The sequence below is a fragment of the Bombus impatiens genome, unplaced genomic scaffold (genome assembly GCF_000188095.3).
Source record: "Bombus impatiens unplaced genomic scaffold, BIMP_2.2 scf_0225, whole genome shotgun sequence".
NCBI classification, from domain to species: domain Eukaryota; kingdom Metazoa; phylum Arthropoda; class Insecta; order Hymenoptera; family Apidae; genus Bombus; species Bombus impatiens.
The window spans coordinates 836,035-856,907 of NT_176644.1; the positions used below are offsets into that span (position 1 = coordinate 836,035).

At 41.1% G+C, this 20,873-nt stretch overlaps 1 protein-coding gene across 1 annotated transcript in view; it reads left to right on the forward strand.

Annotated features, from left to right (window-relative positions):
* Nucleotides 1–19,638, forward strand: part of LOC100744533 (protein sister of odd and bowel) — a 39,492-nt gene extending 19,854 nt beyond the window's left edge. Inside the window, exon 2 of the mRNA XM_003488402.4 lies at nucleotides 14,624–19,638. Coding sequence (XP_003488450.1) covers nucleotides 14,791–16,872 — 2,082 coding nt within the window. The 5' untranslated portion in view covers nucleotides 14,624–14,790 and the 3' untranslated portion in view covers nucleotides 16,873–19,638. The remainder of the gene's footprint in view (nucleotides 1–14,623) is intronic.
* Nucleotides 19,639–20,873: the final 1,235 nt, after the last annotated feature.

Below are 20,873 nucleotides of genomic sequence, written 5' to 3' on the forward strand. Positions count from 1 at the left end.
GCGGAACGCTCTATATCCTTTAAAGCGTTTTGTCGCGATCGGCGCGTTTGTCACGGCTATGCTTTGCCGAGCGAGAGAAATTATCTGCTCTCTAGCGATGCAACAATTATCAGGTCATGCCGGCCACGCTGTTTTTCAAATCGATGCCTCCGTTTAAACAGGGTGTTGAACTAGTCTTTTTTTATCCGTCTACAGTTACGTTATATTCGCTCGTTTGTGTAAAAAAACGGATGGTTTAATTATCGCGTTTGCTTATGTTACGAAGAAAGCAATTGTTTATCGCGGAGAATAATTAAACGTAATTTCTTTCTAACGATAAACGTTTCATCGCGGTGTAGATCGCGAAGAAAAATATTTCTTATCTTCGCGTTGCACTGTGATATTCGGACGCTTGTTTGCGTTCCGCGATCTAGCAATTTGCTAGGAACAGGTGGAACTGCGAGATGAATTTATTTCGTATAATTATTTCGTATAATTAGCGGCAGGAGAAATTAACACGAACATTTTTGTACGATACACGGTGATCGTGAGCGAAAGAGAAGCGTTTAAAGCGCAATAGCGAGGTTTCGTAGCGCGATATTCAGAATACCATGAAGCCAGCTGTTCATCACCTGGCTCGTTGCAAGGATATTAAGCGTATCTCTTAATTTGCGAAGAAACACGAGGCACCTTGAAAGTCTTCTTCAAGAACGCATTATTCGTCGGCGTTATAACTCACGGCGGAACGCGTTGAAAGGAAAGTTTTAACGACTGCATCAGCTGCATGTGGAAACACCGAGGAAAGAGCCTCGTGTACTTCTGATGGCTAGATACTATGATACTCCACGTCGTTGGGAAGAACTGCCAAGTGTCGTATCGAACTCGATACCTTCTTTCATTTTTTATATCTGCGGTGACTCTCCTACGTTTGCTATCGGAGAAATTCACTGGATTTACTTCAAAGACAATTTTCATAAACGGTCATTCGCTTCTGTGACTCGACGTTTCCGATTAATTGACTCAATTTTTAACTGACAATCGGTGGTTTATCGTATACCAAACTTTCCAGACGTCTTCACAGATAACAGTTCCATATATCTGAACTAGAGATTTTTATATCAAGTTGTACGAAAAGTGTCTTTCTTTTACGGACGCGTCTTTCACAGCGACGCATGTTTATACAAACATGAAACCTAATCTGTCGAACGTTGTGATCTTTATTTTGATAGAACATCTTTATTTTGATGGATTATACGTAATTCGACAAAATAATGTCAAACGAAAAGTATTGTGCATCCATCATTTCCTTATAAAACGAAGGAAACTTTTCATGAGATTTAGAGATGCAAAAATGGACAGGATGCGCGCTATATACGAGATCCTAAAAAATATTCAAAGCGAACCACTCGTTATAATCTTTAACAGGCGAAACGAATCTCTGCCTGTTCCATTCCTATTTCTTTTGCCGCGTCCATAAAAATGCAAATTTGCGGCCTAATCGCGAACACACGAATCTGCATAAACACGCGCGGTCTGATAACCAGTACGTGAACTACAAGCCAGCAAATAAACTCTCATCATGATGATCCATATACGACTTAGAAACAAATCGACGGTTTCCATGGTTCGTTAAAAACACTTTGACTGCCACGCCGAAATCACGCGTCTCGCTGAGGACACCACGGGAGTATTTTTATTATTCAAAGCATACAATAGCAAAACAACAATAAATTGACGACGTAAGACGACATTCTTCCCCAATGCACCGTTTATCTTATTCGTGGCCACGGGTGGACCACCGTGGCGCCTTGGTAACAGTCGATAGCGATATATTGTAACGAGGTTTCGTTTATTTCAACAAACCATTCGCCTTCGTTATTTCTTTGTAAGCAAAACGTGCGGAATATATCGTTGAAACGTGTAGAAGATATTAGTAAACGGTATTTGCTCGTTCTATGTATAATAGCAAGGTATGTTCACACTTGTAACTTCAATTATACGATTATAAAGCAGCGTTTACGATTATTTTCTAAGCTGTGTTTATAATAACATTCGTGGATTACCCTTCAAAGATATGGACGCAAACACAGTGCATCGTTAGATGCAAGATTTGTTCTCATTTTTTTTTATCGATGTTCTAATAAGAATGTTTAATCGTGCAATGGGGCAGTTTTTACTTCAAAGTATCTTCTGTTTATCGGTTATATTCAAAATTCCCTAACTGTCAATTTTCATTGAATTTTTACAATTGTAAGAAGTTCAAGCCCTCCGGTCACCAATGACCATCATTGCGACACAGGAGAAACCGTGGCCGATCATTATGACCAACGTGGCAGTCAAAGTGTTGAAAAGTCGAACGTACATGGCTTTTTCTAGCATCCGATGAACACCATCCTCGAAATACTGCAGGAAGTACTCGATAAACCGTAAGAGACGTAAGCGATGGTCATCGAACTCGAGTATCGCGTTCTCCAGCGGCGAATCCTCGATCGAATCGCGCGTATCTGCGAGCAGCGTAATAATTGAAAGATTCAATTCAATCAATAATGCTATTCATCGCGCGGTTATAATGGATTGGAAAGGTACGAAGGTTAAGAAAGTGGGTTCCGCATGAACTATCAGCAATAAACCATATTCAGCGAACGTACCTTCTGTGCTTCTTTCGCGGCACTGGATAAAATCAACTGGCTGTTTCGCTGATCGTATCGTTGCCAGAAGGTGAGAAATAGATCTTGTGTAATAATACTTCAAGGCGAGAGATAATAGGACGGTCGTGGAGCACAATTAGTGTGTCTAATCTTAGGCCTTATGCGAGAATCGTTTGAAAAAAAAAAAAAAAATAGAAAAAAGGAAAAAATCGAGACACGATCGACTTCGAGGGAAACAATGATCGGATCGGGCTTCGACGATCGAGATGCAAGATCGAGATGAATGTTCGGGTATTTTGTAAAAGGTTCGCTCGGCTATGCTCGTTCTCGCGTCGGAATTGCGTCTCGTTGTAATAAGATTAATGTCGCGTGGTTTACAGGAATAATCCAAGGTATCGGGATTATCGAAGGTATTAGAGGATAAAAAGGATCGCGGATTATTCCAATTGAAGAGATATGAGTCATATTCGGCGATTCCTTTAGAGCCGAGGAATGTTGCTAGCTCGATATCGTGAGACGAAGTAGGTTTTTCTTTCATATTATTCTAGTCGAAGATTATAGAGAAAAAACATCGGCCATATTTTTGCTTCTTTATAGAGGAAAGAGTCGTAGATTTAATATGTAGATTAATATTACTCAAATTGTTTTTTCTCCTTTATTTAGTTTCGGGGTTGAATATATACCCTTGCTGTCCTCTTGAGTATTTTAAGAATACCAAAATAATCTTCCTTTCTTTTAAATTTCCAACCATTCATCAGCTATTTTTGAAAGACTGTAACAGGCAGAATAATAAATAGGATACGAGATCGTTGCTTTCTCATACAAAAATTAGGATGGTGAACGGTTTTAAACACTATAAACGTCGTTTCCCATGTTCCTAACGGTTGTGTTGCGAATTCCCGACTAAAGAACAACCGGTCGGGTCAAACCGATCGGTCGATATCGCGTACCTCGAATGAATTAGCGCTCAAGGTGGAGGAGGTTTAATAGATCGAGTGTTGGAATAATCCAGCACTGTATTTGCACATGTTGTATAAAAGTAAAGTGTGACGTTACGAACACGGTGGTAGTAAAATGTTGTTGAGAGTGAAGTATTTCACCCGCACGGTACGATGTCCGATGATGAACCGTCTTAGTATGTTGCTGATTCTCTTCCCCAGCCGTTGGGTCTCGTCCGTCCGTCCTGCCTTCCCAACCGGGGTTTTCCCTGACCTTTGAGTCTGTAGACGATTGGTTAAGGATCGATGATATAGAATACCAAGAGCGAGAGATTGCTGTTGCAACGCGTCAAATATATTTGGAATAAATTAAATAAATATAAGTACAAATACTGTCGAAAGACGCTCGTTCAATGTGTTCGCAACGATAGCGTATGATCGCTCGTAGATAACTCGATAACTACAGGGTGGTTTGTAACTGGTGGTACAAGCGGAAAGGGGGTGAAAATTTAAAAATTTAAAAATTTAAAAATTTAAAAATTTAAAATTTTAAAAATTTAAAAATTTAAAAATTTAAAAATTTAAAAATTTAAAAATTTAAAAATTTAAAAATTTAAAAATTTAAAAATTTAAAAATTTAAAAATTTAAAAATTTAAAAATTTAAAAATTTAAAAATTTAAAAATTTAAAAATTTAAAAATTTAAAAATTTAAAAATTTAAAAATTTAAAAATTTAAAAATTTAAAAATTTAAAAATTTAAAAATTTAAAAATTTAAAAATTTAAAAATTTAAAAATTTAAAAATTTAAAAATTTAAAAATTTAAAAATTTAAAAATTTAAAAATTTAAAAATTTAAAAATTTAAAAATTTAAAAATTTAAAAATTTAAAAATTTAAAAATTTAAAAATTTAAAAATTTAAAAATTTAAAAATTTAAAAATTTAAAAATTTAAAAATTTAAAAATTTAAAATTTTGAAATTTTAAAAATTTAAAAATTTAAAAATTTGAAATTTTAAAAATTTGAAAATTTAAAAATTTAAAAATTTGAAAATTTTAAAAATTAAAAAAATAACGTCAATCGAGACAACGATCTACAGTGAGATCCGTTAAAACGAGACGCGATAAAGTGCACGCGTACCGAGCGAAAATTCAAAGTCGATTTTCTCGAAAACAAAGCCTCGAACGAAAAATTGTTATTCTATATTTTCGACTTCTTTTCTCGCGTAGAATCGCCCCCTTTCCGTTTGTACCACCAGTTACCAACCACCCTGTATAACCCGGATAATAACTCGGACAATCTCGTAGATATTGATCGCTAATTCGTAGATACTCGGTATATACTGTAGATACTCGCGTCCGTTTATTTATACTGGTCTTTTGGCCGTTTATTTATACTGGGTTTTGGCCCGGAGTTTATTTATCATTACGTTTCATGCGTCAAGGCTGTGTCAATGTCCCGAGGCAAAACAACAGCGCGATTTGAATTGTCCTCTAACTCACGTGCCGCTACAAGTCGTTAGGTTTACAGCTCGGGGAGGACAGTTAATTCGGAATTTCCCAAAGAAGGGAATGGGTCTGTCCATGCCATGAACGGACGGCCACTCAAAATTCCGAACAGGTTGTCTCTATTTTGGAATATAATATCTATTTAATGATCTTATCAAGTATACATTCGTTTGGTAAAGTTACGCTATTTTCTGTACTGTCCATCACGACCGGTCATGTTACTTTTCCCTTTTATTTATGTTACTTTCATACCATCTACTTAAACGACAAAATATCGAGCATTAAGGAACCCAAAGATCTCGGATAAGGTAATGATTTCGTAAATAAGTACGCTTTTAATAACTTCTCTTCAGGTGTCAATTATATAGTGGTTCTCGATTAAACTGGCTCGACTTGTTCCCAAATAAGCTTGTTAATCTCTTTTTGTAATATTACGCGCGTGAATAAACTAGCTTATCGAAACAACTTGTTTTCGTGGATCCTCAAGTACAGTTCCAATTTATCGTCGATCGAAAGATCGATTTTCCAATTTTTGTAACGGCAGAATATTCGCAATTATGCGAACAACGTTTGCAGAGAGGATAAACCTATTGGAAGGAGACTATCGATTTCCATAGCCGATAGAGAAGATACATTGGAAATTTGTTTCAATATCAATGAACAAGTTCGTTTGTACAAAAAGTGGCCTCGCGGAATATCACGAGAGATTTCCTTGACTTATACTATAGGTCAGCCAGGTACGTTATTATTCTTTGTCTAAAGTGGATTGCTAGCTCAAGGCCATTTCACCGTCTGTGAACATGACACGAGTGACTCTTTCTTTTATAAACTGGTTACACACTCCAATTGTGCCTGGATATCGCGCTTTTTCTTTCGAACGTACACACCGAAACAAAATTTTCAAACTAGGTCGACAAATTACATTAAAACAATAACGAACGTAACGTAAGGTAACAAGGTAACCTAATAACGTTCCAGTGTGTACGATATATGCACGTAATAGCATTATTATATTATTAATTTATATCCGGAGAAATTTAATTGGATATCTGGATATTAAACGAATCGCGTTGCATTAAATAATTTGATATCAGTTTGAACGCAATTACCTTGTTACAGCGTATGCTTGTATAAGACCATATCGATGACGAAGACGCCGATCTACCGATAGCAGAAATTTTTAATACATCTGAGAATTGCTACACGAAAATGAAAAATGTTCGATGGAAGATTAAAATCGGGCCGAAAAATTATACCGCGATGTTAAAATTGCGAAAACAAGTTTACGGTTTGCCATATATTTTCCACGCTTTTATTTTAATTTAATACGGCATCGCGAAATTTGATCTGTCTCGCGTGTTATAGATATCGTCTCTGACAACCGTGATGAATTACCGACACCTCACGGAATATGTTAATATAAGTAAATTACCTTGCATCGTATAATAAATTACGTTATGCGTTTCGTACGATTCCTTGTTTATTTCAGCGAGATGGCCAGCCCACTCTCTCATTATCCCATCTTACGTTTTTACAAATATTCGCCTCTCCGTTAGCGTTTCTCAAAATCACTTCCACGAATACACAGCCCTTAAACAGGCGGAGAAAAATTCGACCGGACACATTAACGTACGCGGAAATCATCGTCTTAAAACTCACTCGTACAACTTGGTCTTACGATGGCGTCGTAAACCGTGTGGCCAAGCAACACCTAACGCGGACGTGGCGCACCAAAAATCCCATAAACAAGCGCTTAATCCTCTGGCAGAAGTCGCGGTAATTTGGAAAACGAGTCCTACAACCGTCATTTGTCGTAAACGTATCCGGATCGATCGCGAAATTGAGATCACGTCGCTCTGGAACGCCGAAACCTGCTAATTTCAACGGTGTGATCCGGTTGTGACGGTCGTGGCTGGCGTGGTTTCCGTGATGTTTTCGACGGAAATGAAATCGACGGTGGCCGGATACTTGGCCCGTTGAATTATCTCTTCACGTAGCAGCCAGCCCCTGTCGAAAACGTACTCGGATAATTGGCGAGCTCGCGAGCTCGATATCCGGCTGGATACACGAAATCCTCGGCCAGTCTGACCCCATTACTCGCCCGTCATCCTCGTCCGCTCCTCCTTTTTTCGACACTTTACGCGTGCCTCGACAGGTCGACTCAATTTTCGACCGGCCGTTTCTTTCGGGCCCGTTTCACCTCGATCTCGTTTCGACGGATGACGTGCCGCGAGATCGTGCGAAGATATTTTTGCCCGTACGTTTCCAACCGATTATCTTTCCATGCGTTTCTTCTCGCAGACGATGCTGATGATACACGTTCGAACACGTTGCGAGATTGTTTGACGTAGTACGAAGCGCCTATACCACTGTTGGCATTACATTTCGTTCGCACGTTACGATTATACGGGCTGGTTGGTAACCGGTGGTACGAGGGTGATTCTACGCGAAAAAAGAAATCGAAAATATAGAATAACAATTTTTCGTTCGAGGCTTTGCTTTCGAGAAAATCGACTTTGAATTTTCGCTCGGTACGCCTGCACTTTATCGCGTCTCGTTATAAAGGATCTCACTGTAGATTTAAAAAAAAATTAAAAAAAAATGTTTATTCTATATTTTCAACTTCTTTTTTCGCGTAAAATCACCCCCTTTCCGCTTGTACCGCCAGTTACCAACCACCCTGTATATTTTCATGCAAAAATTAATCAGTAAATGGAATAAACAAGAGTAACGTGCGAGAAAACGTGCGCAATTTTGAAATGAAGTTACTCGCGAACGAGTCTGCGACACGGTGCTAAACGAATTAGCAAGAGTACGCGAACGATTCGATTAGGATTTGACGATTTTGATACGAGTAGCGAGAAAGCAGATGTACAACGACGCGCGTGAGGAAAGTTCGTGAACATCCAGATGATCTCATAGGAGCGTAAAAATTTCTCAACTCGAGAGGTCGCCGGCCAACCGACGATACCGTTAACCAGCTTGAATAGGAAAAGCAGATCCGCTAAAGTTGTTCGAGAGTGAAGCGATTTAAGGTTAAGCTGACTCATGATCGGATTGCAATTACGATCCGCGAAAACCGTTCCATCGATCGATTAGAAAATTCCACGATATTTTTACGTCTGTACATTTATAACTTCGCTGAAATTGAACTGAACAGAATCTCGACAAGTTTTTCGATAAGTTCGAACAAACGCGTTCGCGTACGCGATAGTTTCGATTCGAGTATCTGGCGATTCTACGTATTCGCACGACGTAAAAAGGAAAGAACTAATTTCTGTAGTTGGTATCACGAAAATCGCACAAGGGTGGTTAAATCGCAGGAGCTCGAGGCGAACAAAAATGTAATACCAGCGATCTTTCACGAACGAGCGTTGCTTATTGCGGCAACAGGCAAACGGAAGATTGGCCTGCCGGTAACTCGGTAACTCAGCTAAATGTCAAGGATAGTTTGAATTATTCTTTTGCTTTTTGCGTCGCAGCGTTGCGAACGTGCAAACTTTTCTACGCTATGAACCCTACTACGATCGACGAATGATATTCATTGATATTTTCCACGTGAAACAATCGCGCGATTGCCTCGTTGCAAGTTGAATAGCCAACGTTTTATAAGCTGTTCTTGTCATACTACGAGCGTGTAAACGTCGATCACTGAGCCTACTTTGATAAATTGAGTTTAGACATTTTCTAATTGCAGCATCCAGCAACCTTTCTGTTCGCTGTATTTCTGTAATTTACCGCGTCCTTTGTATACGCAGTTCTGCGCTTTCCAGAAGTATGCACGCGCCTACCTACGAGTACTCGTCGAAGACACGAAATTTATTCAAACGTCCGTACGAAAAGATATAAAGTGAGGAGGAATGCGGATAAACGCAAAGTCACGGGACGCTCGCAACCAACACAACGTGGAAGACTGGTTTTTCCAGGCGTCGTTTTGCGCAATGCGATCTAGTTCCGTGGGCGACGATAGGAAAGCGGAGGTGGAACGACCCTAAAGTTTCAGCAACGATCATTCGGTACGATCGGCCCGAGGCGAGTCGGGCATCATCGAATCGTGAATCTCTCGGCGTGGTCTCGCAACGATTTCACGATGCAAAAAATCTCGGACGGAGAAACGGACGACGAAATCGAATAACGAGAAGCCATAAGCATCGCCGGTTCCGCGAATTCGCGGCCTTTTTGTACACGCAGCGACACCTGTTTTCGCTTTTCTTGCCGATCGATCGAAAACACCACTTCCTGTTTCTCGGTTTGCCGTACTTTGCTTTTTCTCCTTTCGAGTTTTGCCAGCAAATTATTGAAATGGAATAAGTAATTAGACGATAGTTAACAAAGTAGAAGTAGCTGGCGATTTGATCGGTTTACCGAACCTTCCTTTTTTCTCTACAAATATTTTTATCTCTATAAATATATATATAGGGTGGTTGGTAACTGGTCGTACAAGCGAAAAAAGAAGTCGAAAATATAGAATAAAAATTTTTTTATCTTTTTTAATTTTTTTAAAAATCTGCAGTGAAATTTAAAAATTTAAAAATTTAGAATTTAAGAATTTAAAAATTTAAAAATTTAAAAATTTAAAAATTTAAAATTTTAAAAATTTAAAATTTTAAAATTTTGAAAATTTAAAAATTTAAAAATTTAAAATTTTGAAAATTTAAAAATTTAAAAATTTAAAATTTGAAAATTTAAAAATTTAAAAATTTAAAAATTTAAAATTTTAAAAAAATAACGTCAATCGAGACAACGATGTACAGTGAGATCCGTTGTAACGTACCGCACGCGTACCGAGCGAAAATTCAAAGTCGATTTTCTCGGAAACAAAGCCTCGAACGAAAAATTGTTATTCTACATTTTCGACTTCCTTTTTCGCGTAGAATCACCCCCTTTCCGCCTGTACCACCAGTTACCAACCACCCTGTATATATATCACTTTTATTCAAAGATTCCCTTTATTTTTGTATCTTATTCGATGGTCGGACTTTTGTCTCTCGTATCGCAACACGATGATAAATCTGTCTAATACGCGAGTTACTAATATGCGTAAATAGACAGGTAAATTAGCCGCTTAAAACTTTCTTTTGTCCGCTACCGTACATCTAATCGCTCCGATCTGTTCACATTTACGACCATTACAGATAGTTCCTGTCGTAATCTCGATTCATTTCACGAAACTATTCCGTATCTGACGAGGAATGTATCGCACCATAAATATCTTTACTAAATGCCATCGTCTGATGTATACGAATAATCTAACGGCGTGCGATTCTTTTTTCTCCAATTCCACGCACGAATACAATAAAATCAACGTAAAATCAGGATTAACGTCGTTGTATCTTCTTTTCTTCTTCTTTTTTTTTCTTCTTCTTCTTCTTTCTCGTTCTTCCTTTTTCGTTTTTGGTTATTACTGCGTTTTCAATCACCGTGGTTGCTTCATCCGTGTAGCGGTGGAATTTTAATTACGTTGTAGTAAAGCAAGATTGATGCCACCGCGTACTAGATGAAATACAAAACACGTTGAGTAATAAATGCACGGTGATAATAAGCGCGTGAAAGACAGTGAGAGTTTGATCGTGCAATATGACGATCATTACGCTGACATTCCTCTGGCTCGAATTAATGAAGCGGAGACACTTGACGATTATATACTGTTGCCTGTGATAGATCACCGGCAATACGACCATAGTACGCATTGTGCTGAACTTGTGATACATTCGATGTGTAATTGTAAATACGATTTCGATTACGATAGCCTACGAGGCTATTTGCAACGAAAGGAAACACGAATCTGTGTCAGAACCCCAATTGTCGAATTACGTTTCTTACCGCTCCGACGTTTCACGCGACAAGTACACTTTCATCGACCTTTTCATTTTATTTTCATTTTACGATTAAATAGAAGAATTTTGATACGACGTAAAATACGAAGAAAATATTCCATTGGAAAAAGATGAAAATGTCAGGTCCAGTGACACGAGTTTCTTAAAAATAGCTGATAAATCAACCAGGTTTTATTGGAAACCAGAGATGTAATTATGAAGATTTATGTATTAGATTGTCAGAAAAGTTTCTTGAGTTTTATGAGGAAATAACAGACAGCGTTTTTTCTGTTATATTATTTTGTCGAATTACGTGCGATCTGTTTTGTTCTATTGAGATAAACACCGCGATATTTCGCAAACTTGGTTTCCCGTTTGTACGAACGTGCACTGTTGTAAAAAACACGTTTGCGAGAGAAAGACACTTTTCGGACAACCTAATAAGAAGCTCGATATTTTGTAAACATCGCGACGACGAATATTTGGAATACCTCGAAGGGGATGAAAATACATTTCCAAGAATAATCATTTTCCATAGACAAAAATAAAGCTGAGTGATGGATAAGGATGTGTTTATTCACTGGTATTTCACTAGACGCGCTTTTTATCCTCGATGCAATCTCGCAAAATCGCTAATAATAAAGTCCCGTATATAGGAAGTCGAGAAATGCCTTGAAGAACCTTGTAACATACGTCTGATTAGAATTTTCTATCGATTACCAGACTCGTACGTACATCAGCCAACGAATAATCGTAAAATACTTCGTTGGAAATATGACATAATAACTTTGCAACGCACATGGTCGTGTTTGTTACAGTTGCTTAAATCACCCGGTATATATCGTGAACTTTTCTAAGCGTCCAAACGCTTTTATCAGCCAACATAATATCAAATTTATTGGCTTTATTTTTATTTATTTATTGACAAAATCCGCAATCGCTTAGTTGCCAACTCGATAGTATTTCAACTCCTCGATTCGTCCCTTTCTACGTACATCGAAAATGGAACAAGTCCGTGTTTTCCTTGCCGAAAACTTTGCCTGCTGTTATTTATCTCTCGCCTAAGTTATCGTTACGCAAAGCAGAAGGTTGTAGAGCATTAATCAAAATGATACATCGTGTTTCGTGCACGATATACTCGCGTGGAGCAAAAATGACATCACATCCCGAAAAAGAGCGTTGGCAATTTCGACAAGGCAGATCGTTCGTTAGATACTCGCGAGGATTAATGATAGCGGCGATTCGGCAAGTTCATTTTCTGTAGGACCGTGCGTTGTACCGAAAATAACGGAGACCCTTGGACCAACGGAGAAAGTGTAATGCTCTTAGCGATATCCGGCTATCGATCTACTTCGGAATCGATCGATCGTTACCAACCCCCGATGTTTTGCTGCGGCGTAAGCATGTACTCACGTACGTGATCATAGATAAAGATCCACTTTCGCCATCTGCGGTAACGGGATAAAATTCGTCGTGGCGATAGCAGCAGTGACGACAGGATAAAAGCGAATCGATGAAACGAACAATTTCATTCGATCTGTACCATTATCTCTTCTCCTTTCTTCCATTCTTTTTCTTCCTTCTTTTTTTTACTATACGTTTTTTATATATAAATTATCATCTTCAAGCACGTTTCAGAGCAGATCAAATTTCTAGCAAATGTCTAATTACGTTTTGCATAAGCAGACGTACAGATAAGCGATTCTGATCGTAGAAATTTGTATCTCCATCTCTCGTGTAAATTATATTTTCGTTTCGTTGGAAACGAAATTCGAAGAATGCTTCGTTATTTTCAAGAAATATTCGAATTTTTATCGTAAACGGCAGCAGCGATAGAAATCCTAGACGTTTAAGAATTGGTTAAACCTTCGGATGGTAAAGCGCGAATACTGAAAATCTTCGCAACGATATACCGGTTGATCTCCGATTTGCCTAAAAATAACGGGCTCTAGAGCCGATCGATAAAGATCGCTAAGATTCACTAGGATCTACAAAGCTGCCGCGCGATCGCTTCTCCGTGAACGCGGATGATGTATCGCGATTGCAGGCCTCGGTTTCGCAACGCGGATCGACCGTTCCGTCCTCGGACATCCGGGTGGCGAGCGGCCCTCGATCAATTGTTATACGCCGTGGCTGGCATTTAGCCGCGCGACTCGCGTCTGCACTGTTGCCGCATTAATTTGGTACGGTGCGTTGCTGTAGGATAGCTCGCGGAAAAGAAGTTGCGCAAGCCTATGCCGCTCATGCCTCGTACCACCGGCGCAGCGCCTATACAGGCTGATCCTAGCGATCGGGTCATGAATATCTAGTTCTATGAATACTCGTTCCGACTGCGGCTACGAACAATGAAAGAAATATCGCGTGCAATCGATGGTTTCTGACATAAGATACACATCACCGATATCATTTCCGTGGAAAATATCGAATTTAGAATTTCTGTTAAGGAAATTCGAGGATTTGGAAATACAAATAATTGACTATATTTCACACACAACAGCTATACATCTATATTACACTCTGAAGAACGTCTTGCACGCACGCTTGTCGCCAACCGACTATTCTTTTGTCTCCACTAAGACCTGGACGCCCTCTGACCCTTACACACACACTCTCATGTACAGTGTAAATGTATCACTTCCCTAACAATTTCCAATAGATAAAACGAGTCTCCGTTGAAGCTGCTGCGCCAACTATTGGGTTGGCAACTAAGTGATTGCGGATTTTGTCGATACCACCTAATGACAAAATCCGCAATCACTCAGTTACCAACCCAATATAAGATCGTTCGTCGACCGATACTCGTTTGACGTATAAAAATCCGTGATACGATAATAACGATCGATCTAAGAAGAGGCGAATAAACTATCATGCGATTAGAGGAAAATGAAACGGTGATAGACCCGGTTATTAGAATCTCGCTATACACACGATATTCATGCGCAACGTCCCCGGTCTTTACGTTCTCTCTTCTCTGTTTCACAGTGTATGCCTGTCTATCTTCTAGTTTCTCCATCCTTATTCCGTCTCTGTCTAAGGCACGGTTTCTCCTTCGTTCAGAGATTCAAGGGAGTCGATCTGCGTCGATCGTGCTCTCTGTTTCTATCCCACTGTCTCCAAGAGTGTACGGTTGATCGTTGTGCCGGCTAGCTTCGCTACGGTGAATTTATACACGGCCACGGTGCGTTCCCACGCCTAGAACATGCGAAAGAACACTAGCTCTTCGGCCTAATGCCCGCGTTGGTGCCGATCCTATTTCACTGGGCCGTCGCCTAAGAAAACGCGGAAAATCTGGGACACGGCGTCGCGGTATGCGCCATTGTCCCGCGATTTTATGGGATTCGATCTCTGGGTGCACCAAATCGACAGCCCGATGAATTCTCTTTATGAAAAATTCCACTGCTATTCGTCTAATTTGTATTTATTCGATTAGATCAGTTGATAAATTATATTTTAATATGTTGTTACATAAAAATGACATATCTCTCCCTACGTTTCATAGATACTTTCGTTCAAAAATTTTGGTGCTATCTTTAGATGAAAAATAGATTGATAATATTTGCAATTTCGTTCGATTGGACGTTAAAACTTCGTTCGAATAAATGGTATTCGTATAAACGAAGCTCTATCGTATAAAAAAATAAAGATACCGAAAATACTAGAAATATTGGACAAAATATTTCAACAAAGGGCAAACGGATTCCACCAACTGACCAAAATTTCAATTCTATTTTCCAGGTGATTCCCCGAACTCAAGGATGCGGTGGGCAAGGAGACACGCCAGCTACCATCACTGAAATTTACCTTCTACCACCTGAAACCTGCGACTGCCAGCCTAATAAGGCCACCTGGAATCCGATCCAAAAACAAAAAGCACCACGAGGACGAAGTACCAAACCTACTCCATGGATCTAACGGAGGCATTCGCCCCAGGAGGGGGTGGGGAAGATCTGCCAAAGACCGATTTCTTCGACTTCGTCGTCTCTCCGCCACCGCATTGTGCCTCCACGGACGGCGTGTCCGACGAAGAAAGCTTCCTGCATCGTACCACCTGCAGAAGCATCGGCTACCTCCAGCAAGGTCACGAGGAACACGAAACTAATCGCGAATTACACAGCTCGCCGTTCATCAAAGAAACCAATAACAACACTCTGACAGCACTACCCCCAGTCTCGACGATTACTGGCTCCCTCAGCCACCATCACCACCATCACCACGTGAGGACGCACCATAGCGCCTGCAACGTTCAACAGAGCAACGAGCAAACACCGATGGATCAGTCGGATTGTGATTATTGGGGCACGGACGAGAGCAAAGAGCAGACCTGTAATATACTCTTGGAAGACCTGAACAAGTACTGCTGGTCGGCCCACGCTAATGCTCAGAGCCACGGGAATGATAACGTGAGCGTTCATCAAGGTTCTAACGAGCATCATCAAGGAGTAGGTCGAGGATGCTCAGCCAACGACAGACAAAATACGGACGGCGCGATTTACACGTTGACCGTGTTGAACAACGAAGCCAACTCTATGGATGCATTAGATTGTTGCAAGAGTCCAGCGCCCACGTCCAGTGATTCTTGGTCTCTGCGACCCAATCTAGACCTGGACGCTATACTGAGCATGGAACCTGCGTCTACCGAGCAGGAACACGATCAGACCAGTAGCGTGACCGAAGTGTCGCGGACAGTCAACGACAGGTTTCATCCAGATCGTTTCTCTGTTGCATCCTCCCAATATGCTACAGACGACAGCGGATTTGTCGAAAGTAAGGAATTATGCGGCCGAGGATCATCCAGCGGTGGCAATTGCACAGGAGGCGATAATAATAACGATTGGAAGCTTTCTGATCAGAATCTGCAGGAAGCTGCGGCCGCAGCTGCAGCTGCTGTCGCGGTTGGAGCAGGTGACTCGGCGGAGAGTCTTCTAAGAAGCGCTCTTCAAGGAAAATTGTACACAGGTCCGACTCAAGTAGTTTCGTCTTCCTCGCCGTCTACTCAAGGATCCACTATATCCATGCCTGTGACGAGCAACGCTGGGTTGCAGATAGTGTCCGACCAACAACCGCAGCAACAGCAACAACAGACTCAACAACAGCAGCCGCAGCAACAACAGCAGGATGAATCTATGCACACTTGTACCGATGAAGATCTGTTGCTGTCCCAGTTAGACCAAACGACCTATCGCCCCGGTGATTACGAGAAGCTGAAGAGCATAGCCAACGAAGTGGTAGAGTCGTACTGCAGTTTGGAGCCCGTTTGCAACGTGTCTGCGACGACAACGGTTATGTACACGCTAGATCCAACCAGTGGGAGTCTGGGAACGATAACTCTTCCCGCGGATCTGGGCCAAGTTAGCACGGTTACAGTAGTAACGGCAGCTCAGCAGGATGTTCTACAGCAACAAGCTACTCCTCGAACCGAAGTGGAGCAACAACAGTCCACCAACCAACTTCAGATAACTCCGTCCAGAGTGGTCACGACTAAAGCTCCCAAGAAGTACTGTCGACGTACCAACAGAAACAGCAGCAACTCGAACGCAGCCAGCAACGGCAGCAGTGGTTCGGAGACCGGTGGAAGCACCAGTGGCACGCAGCAAGGCGCTTCCGGCGGTTCTCCAGGCAGCGTCCAACGCAAGGAACGTTCGCTGCACTATTGCAGTATCTGTAGCAAAGGCTTCAAGGACAAATACAGCGTCAACGTTCACATCAGAACTCATACCGGCGAGAAGCCTTTCGCCTGTTCCTTATGTGGCAAGAGTTTCCGACAGAAGGCGCACTTGGCAAAGCACTATCAGACCCACGTGACGCAGAAGCCCAGTGTCCAGCAGCAAGCGACCGGCAGTAGCACCAGCAACAGCGGAAACAGTGGGAATCCCAGTCCATCCGGCGAAACGAGTAGCTCGACGACGAGCAGCGTGACAAATAGGAGTCAACCGCACCAAGTGTCTGTCGATCCAGCGGGGACCGCCTGTAATCCACCCAGTTAGTTGCATTGGGAGGACCAGACGGCCCACACCCGGTTCCCAGTGTCCAGTTGGACGCGTTCGATCGTTGCTACTCCATTCTCTATTCCCGGTGGCACGGTGCGGATTTTGCACGACGGTGATGGTCAACGAAGGATACACCGTGCGAGTCTTCCTCTATTACTATTCACTTCTACGTATCTCTCTTTCTGTCTCTTTGATTCTTGCTCTTCCTTACCCTCGTTTCTCTGTCTCTCTGTTTCTTCGTACTCTCCGATTACGATCTTCGTTCACTTGGAGAGGCCGCGCGGGAATGATTTACGACCGGACAGGTCGCGGAACCCCCGGCACAGAGCGAACCATGACCAAGGATCGCGAGATCGGCCAACGTCCATGGACTAATTTTTAGACAGGCGTCTCGCGATCTCGTCTTAGAGAGAATTTCCTGCTGATTGGGAGAACGATCCGGGATATTTATTCGAGTTGCACGCGGCGGTGCTCACGAGTTACGCCAGAGAGAGCGAACTGGTAGCCGCTGGTAGCTGATCCTCGTAAAACGCATGGGCTTCAGCGAGCCACGCCGCGGAACGCTCCCTCGAACGCTTTCCTTTCTAGGCGTTTCCGATATCGCGTGTGGTCGTTGGAAGAGATATAGCGATATCGTAAATTTGCAAAGAAATAGAAGTTTATGGACTTCGAGAATCGAGTAATTTGAAACGTTTTTGAGAGACTGTTCGAGGACACTTTGAGAGAGGATCTAGAGCTTCATTTAGAGTCGACTGATGTCAAATCGTTGTCAGTAGCAGTTTTTCCTTTGCATATTTTCGAAGATTTGTTTTCTGAAAGAGACGATTACATCTATAGCGATGTATATAACTTGAAATGAAAACTCACAGCCGAGATTGTGTATGGAAACTAAGCTCAATTTGTGTTATACGAATTTTTCTAATTAACACGCGTAAACATTTGTTTATTTTCACGTTATGTTTCTTAAGCATTAACTTATTCCGAATTTATACTCTGCGAGCTAGGATTTCATCACATCGTTGGATCTAGTAACGATGATCGAAGAAGACTAGGATAATTTAAAACAAAGAAGGTTCTTGTAATCGATGAATTTATATTCTGCAAGCTCAGGTTTTATAACACGTCGTTAAATTTAACAACGATGATAGAAATTGCCTTTGAGAAACACGTGTCGGTACCACCGTCTAACCGAATCTAACGTTTCATTTTACGACCTCGCTATATCTCTTGCAGGCACTGTACCCTTGTCTCACGCGTAACAACGTTTTCTTAATCGAATGCCGTCCTTAGAATCGCGATCGAATCGCGTGTCGTGAATTTATCCGCTGCAGAATGAAGCTTCCGGCGACTTCCATAGCCGTTCCTATCGCCGATATAAATTTCTGCATGTATCGTTCGATTTTTCCAACGAATACGATCTGTGAATAGCGCACGCGTCTGGAAACTCGCATTGGCGATGCTCGTTACGAAGCGTGTTATTCCGGTCGATAAGTTCACGATGATTAGGTTAAGCAGGCGAGCATAGATCGCCCTTTATTTTTTTATTCTCATAATTAATTATTCCTCGTTCGATATCGATTGATCCAGGTCGTTTAACGTGTCTTGAAAGAAACAATGGAATAAAATGACGGGAAATGTAAAAGTATAAAAGCGAAGAGGAAAAGAGAGACGAATAAAGGTGTGAAAACGCGAGAAAGAGAGAACGTCGAAGGATTTAAGTAACGTGGTAGGGAGTAGGGAAGTCTACTAAACGATCTTGAGCGATCAATCGATTTCAAACGAGCTATAGTCGAATCGTCGATCGACGGTGGTTCAACGCGAAACGATTCGGTGAAATTGTTGTTCCTAAAACGACTTGTTTGCTGTTTCAAACGAGAGAGAGAGAGAGAGAAGAAAAAAAGAAAACGACCACGTCGACGATGATCGTACACGATGATCGATATTTAAATTACCGCTACGAGATATTAACGTTGAAGATATTTTACAGAGAAGATTCTTTTTCTTCTTCTTTTTATTCTCCTCCTTCTTCTACTTTCTTTCTCACCTCTTTTCTTCCCTCATCTTTTGTTTTTCTTTTTTTTTACATATATATATGTATACACACAGAGACATATAGTAGACTATAGCGGATGTAACGTAGAAATCGGTAAGTATCAGAGTATCGAGAGAGAGATATATAAGAGTTTAGAAGTAATTAGTAGCACGAGCTGTGATTTAGATACATACTCAACGCGCGAGGCCACGCTCGTCCCTGGTTTAACCTGGCGATCGCGTGTCCCGCCGTCTGTTATTCGTAAGAGAGTGAAAGCGAAACGTTCGACGCACGATTTTGCGAAGAATTTAACCTTCGAAACACTCTTAAAAAGCCTGATCGGTTCACACGAGCCTCGTTCGGATCCCACGGAAATCCCCCTTTCAGCTCTGTAAAGCTTCAAAGCGTTTCTATCGCGAATTCTCAACTATAGAAAATGCGCCGCGCTCCTTTCATTCGTTCGATAGACGTTCGAACCTGAAGCTGCCTGTGACATTCCGCGTCATCAGAAAAACATCCTTCCCCTTTTCTAGTAAATTTCATTTTCCATTTCTTTTCTTTCGCGGTTATTTCTTTGACCTCGCGGCTGATCGACGAACACCTTTTTCTCACTGAGAAGTTTATTAATTCGTGGATCGAATCTGTCCACTTTGTTAATACGTTTCTCGTTTAAACGTAAGAACCGGACTCCGTACAAAATCAATTGGCCGAAGACTGTTTATTCGTATCGAGTTGTAAATAACGTTGAGAATGATCCTTTGCCAAGTTTTATCTCTTCGTGGTCGACGCGTTCGCGCACCCTTGAATTTCTCATAAATACAGAAAAATTCTTAATATAGTGTGCGATCGACGATCGAAACCGTCGTCAAGATATGGCAGGCGAAAGAGCAAATGATCGAAGAGAGGAAACGAAACCAAAATAATTGACAAAGTAAAACGAATTACGAATTCGTTCCAACTTACAGTTAATAGTCTCGAGTAAGCAATTGATTTTGGACGAACAGTACTTTCTTCGGTAATTCTTCCGTCGGTTCTTATCTCGATCCTCGTTACCACTGGCTCAGAGAAGATAACTCCGAAAGAAAAGACAGGAAGAACAGGCTCAGCTATCAAGCAGACTTTTCAGCTGGAAACTGCCTTTGACCTTTCAACGATCGTTTCCCACGACTACATTTCCCTGCCGAATCGTTAAGCGGCCAAGCAATTAACGACCGTTTAATCGGCGCGGTTCCCTTGGTGTTCAAAGTCGCGTTGCTCATTGTCCTTTCGTGTTCACAGCCGTAAATCCTGTTCACTACCACGATGAGATACAAGCTCTTGTCTAATTTATATTTCAAAGCCTCTTTATTTTGTAATAATTCGTAGAGTAATTTTTATTTGGCTATTTATTGTAATGGTAATCAATCATTGGTTGTTATCTAGTTTTGGAGATTGAATAAAGTTTTAATACGAAACTATTACAATTTTCCAATTTCTTTCACTGTATCGATTTTCTCGTTGACTATTTCTATATTCGTACAGCACATTTTATCACCTGACGATGCATACAGCAACATAGGACGCGACGATTTTGTCGATGCTGCGTTGTAGTTTTTCGAATCTAAAGAAAACCGATCGTTGGAATATTTCTACCGATTTCTAGATGCAAAATATCTGCAAGAGCAGCGAAACGATCCAACGCTTAAGCCGCTACGTTTGTTATCACGTCGCCAATCTATCGCTACGATTTGCACAGTCACAAAGCGGTTCAAGCCACCGAACAATTGAGAACTCCTCTGCCGATTAATCTTAATCGATCGATAATTCATCGAAGCGAATCGACATTTTGTTCGCAATTAAGTCGATACTTTCTTTTGCTCGATCCAAAGTACACGGTATTTTCTCGCTCTTCTATCATTACATCGAAGGCTAACAGTGTCTCGTGATGTGCGACAAACTTGATCGTTTTGCGCAAAGCTGTCGAAGC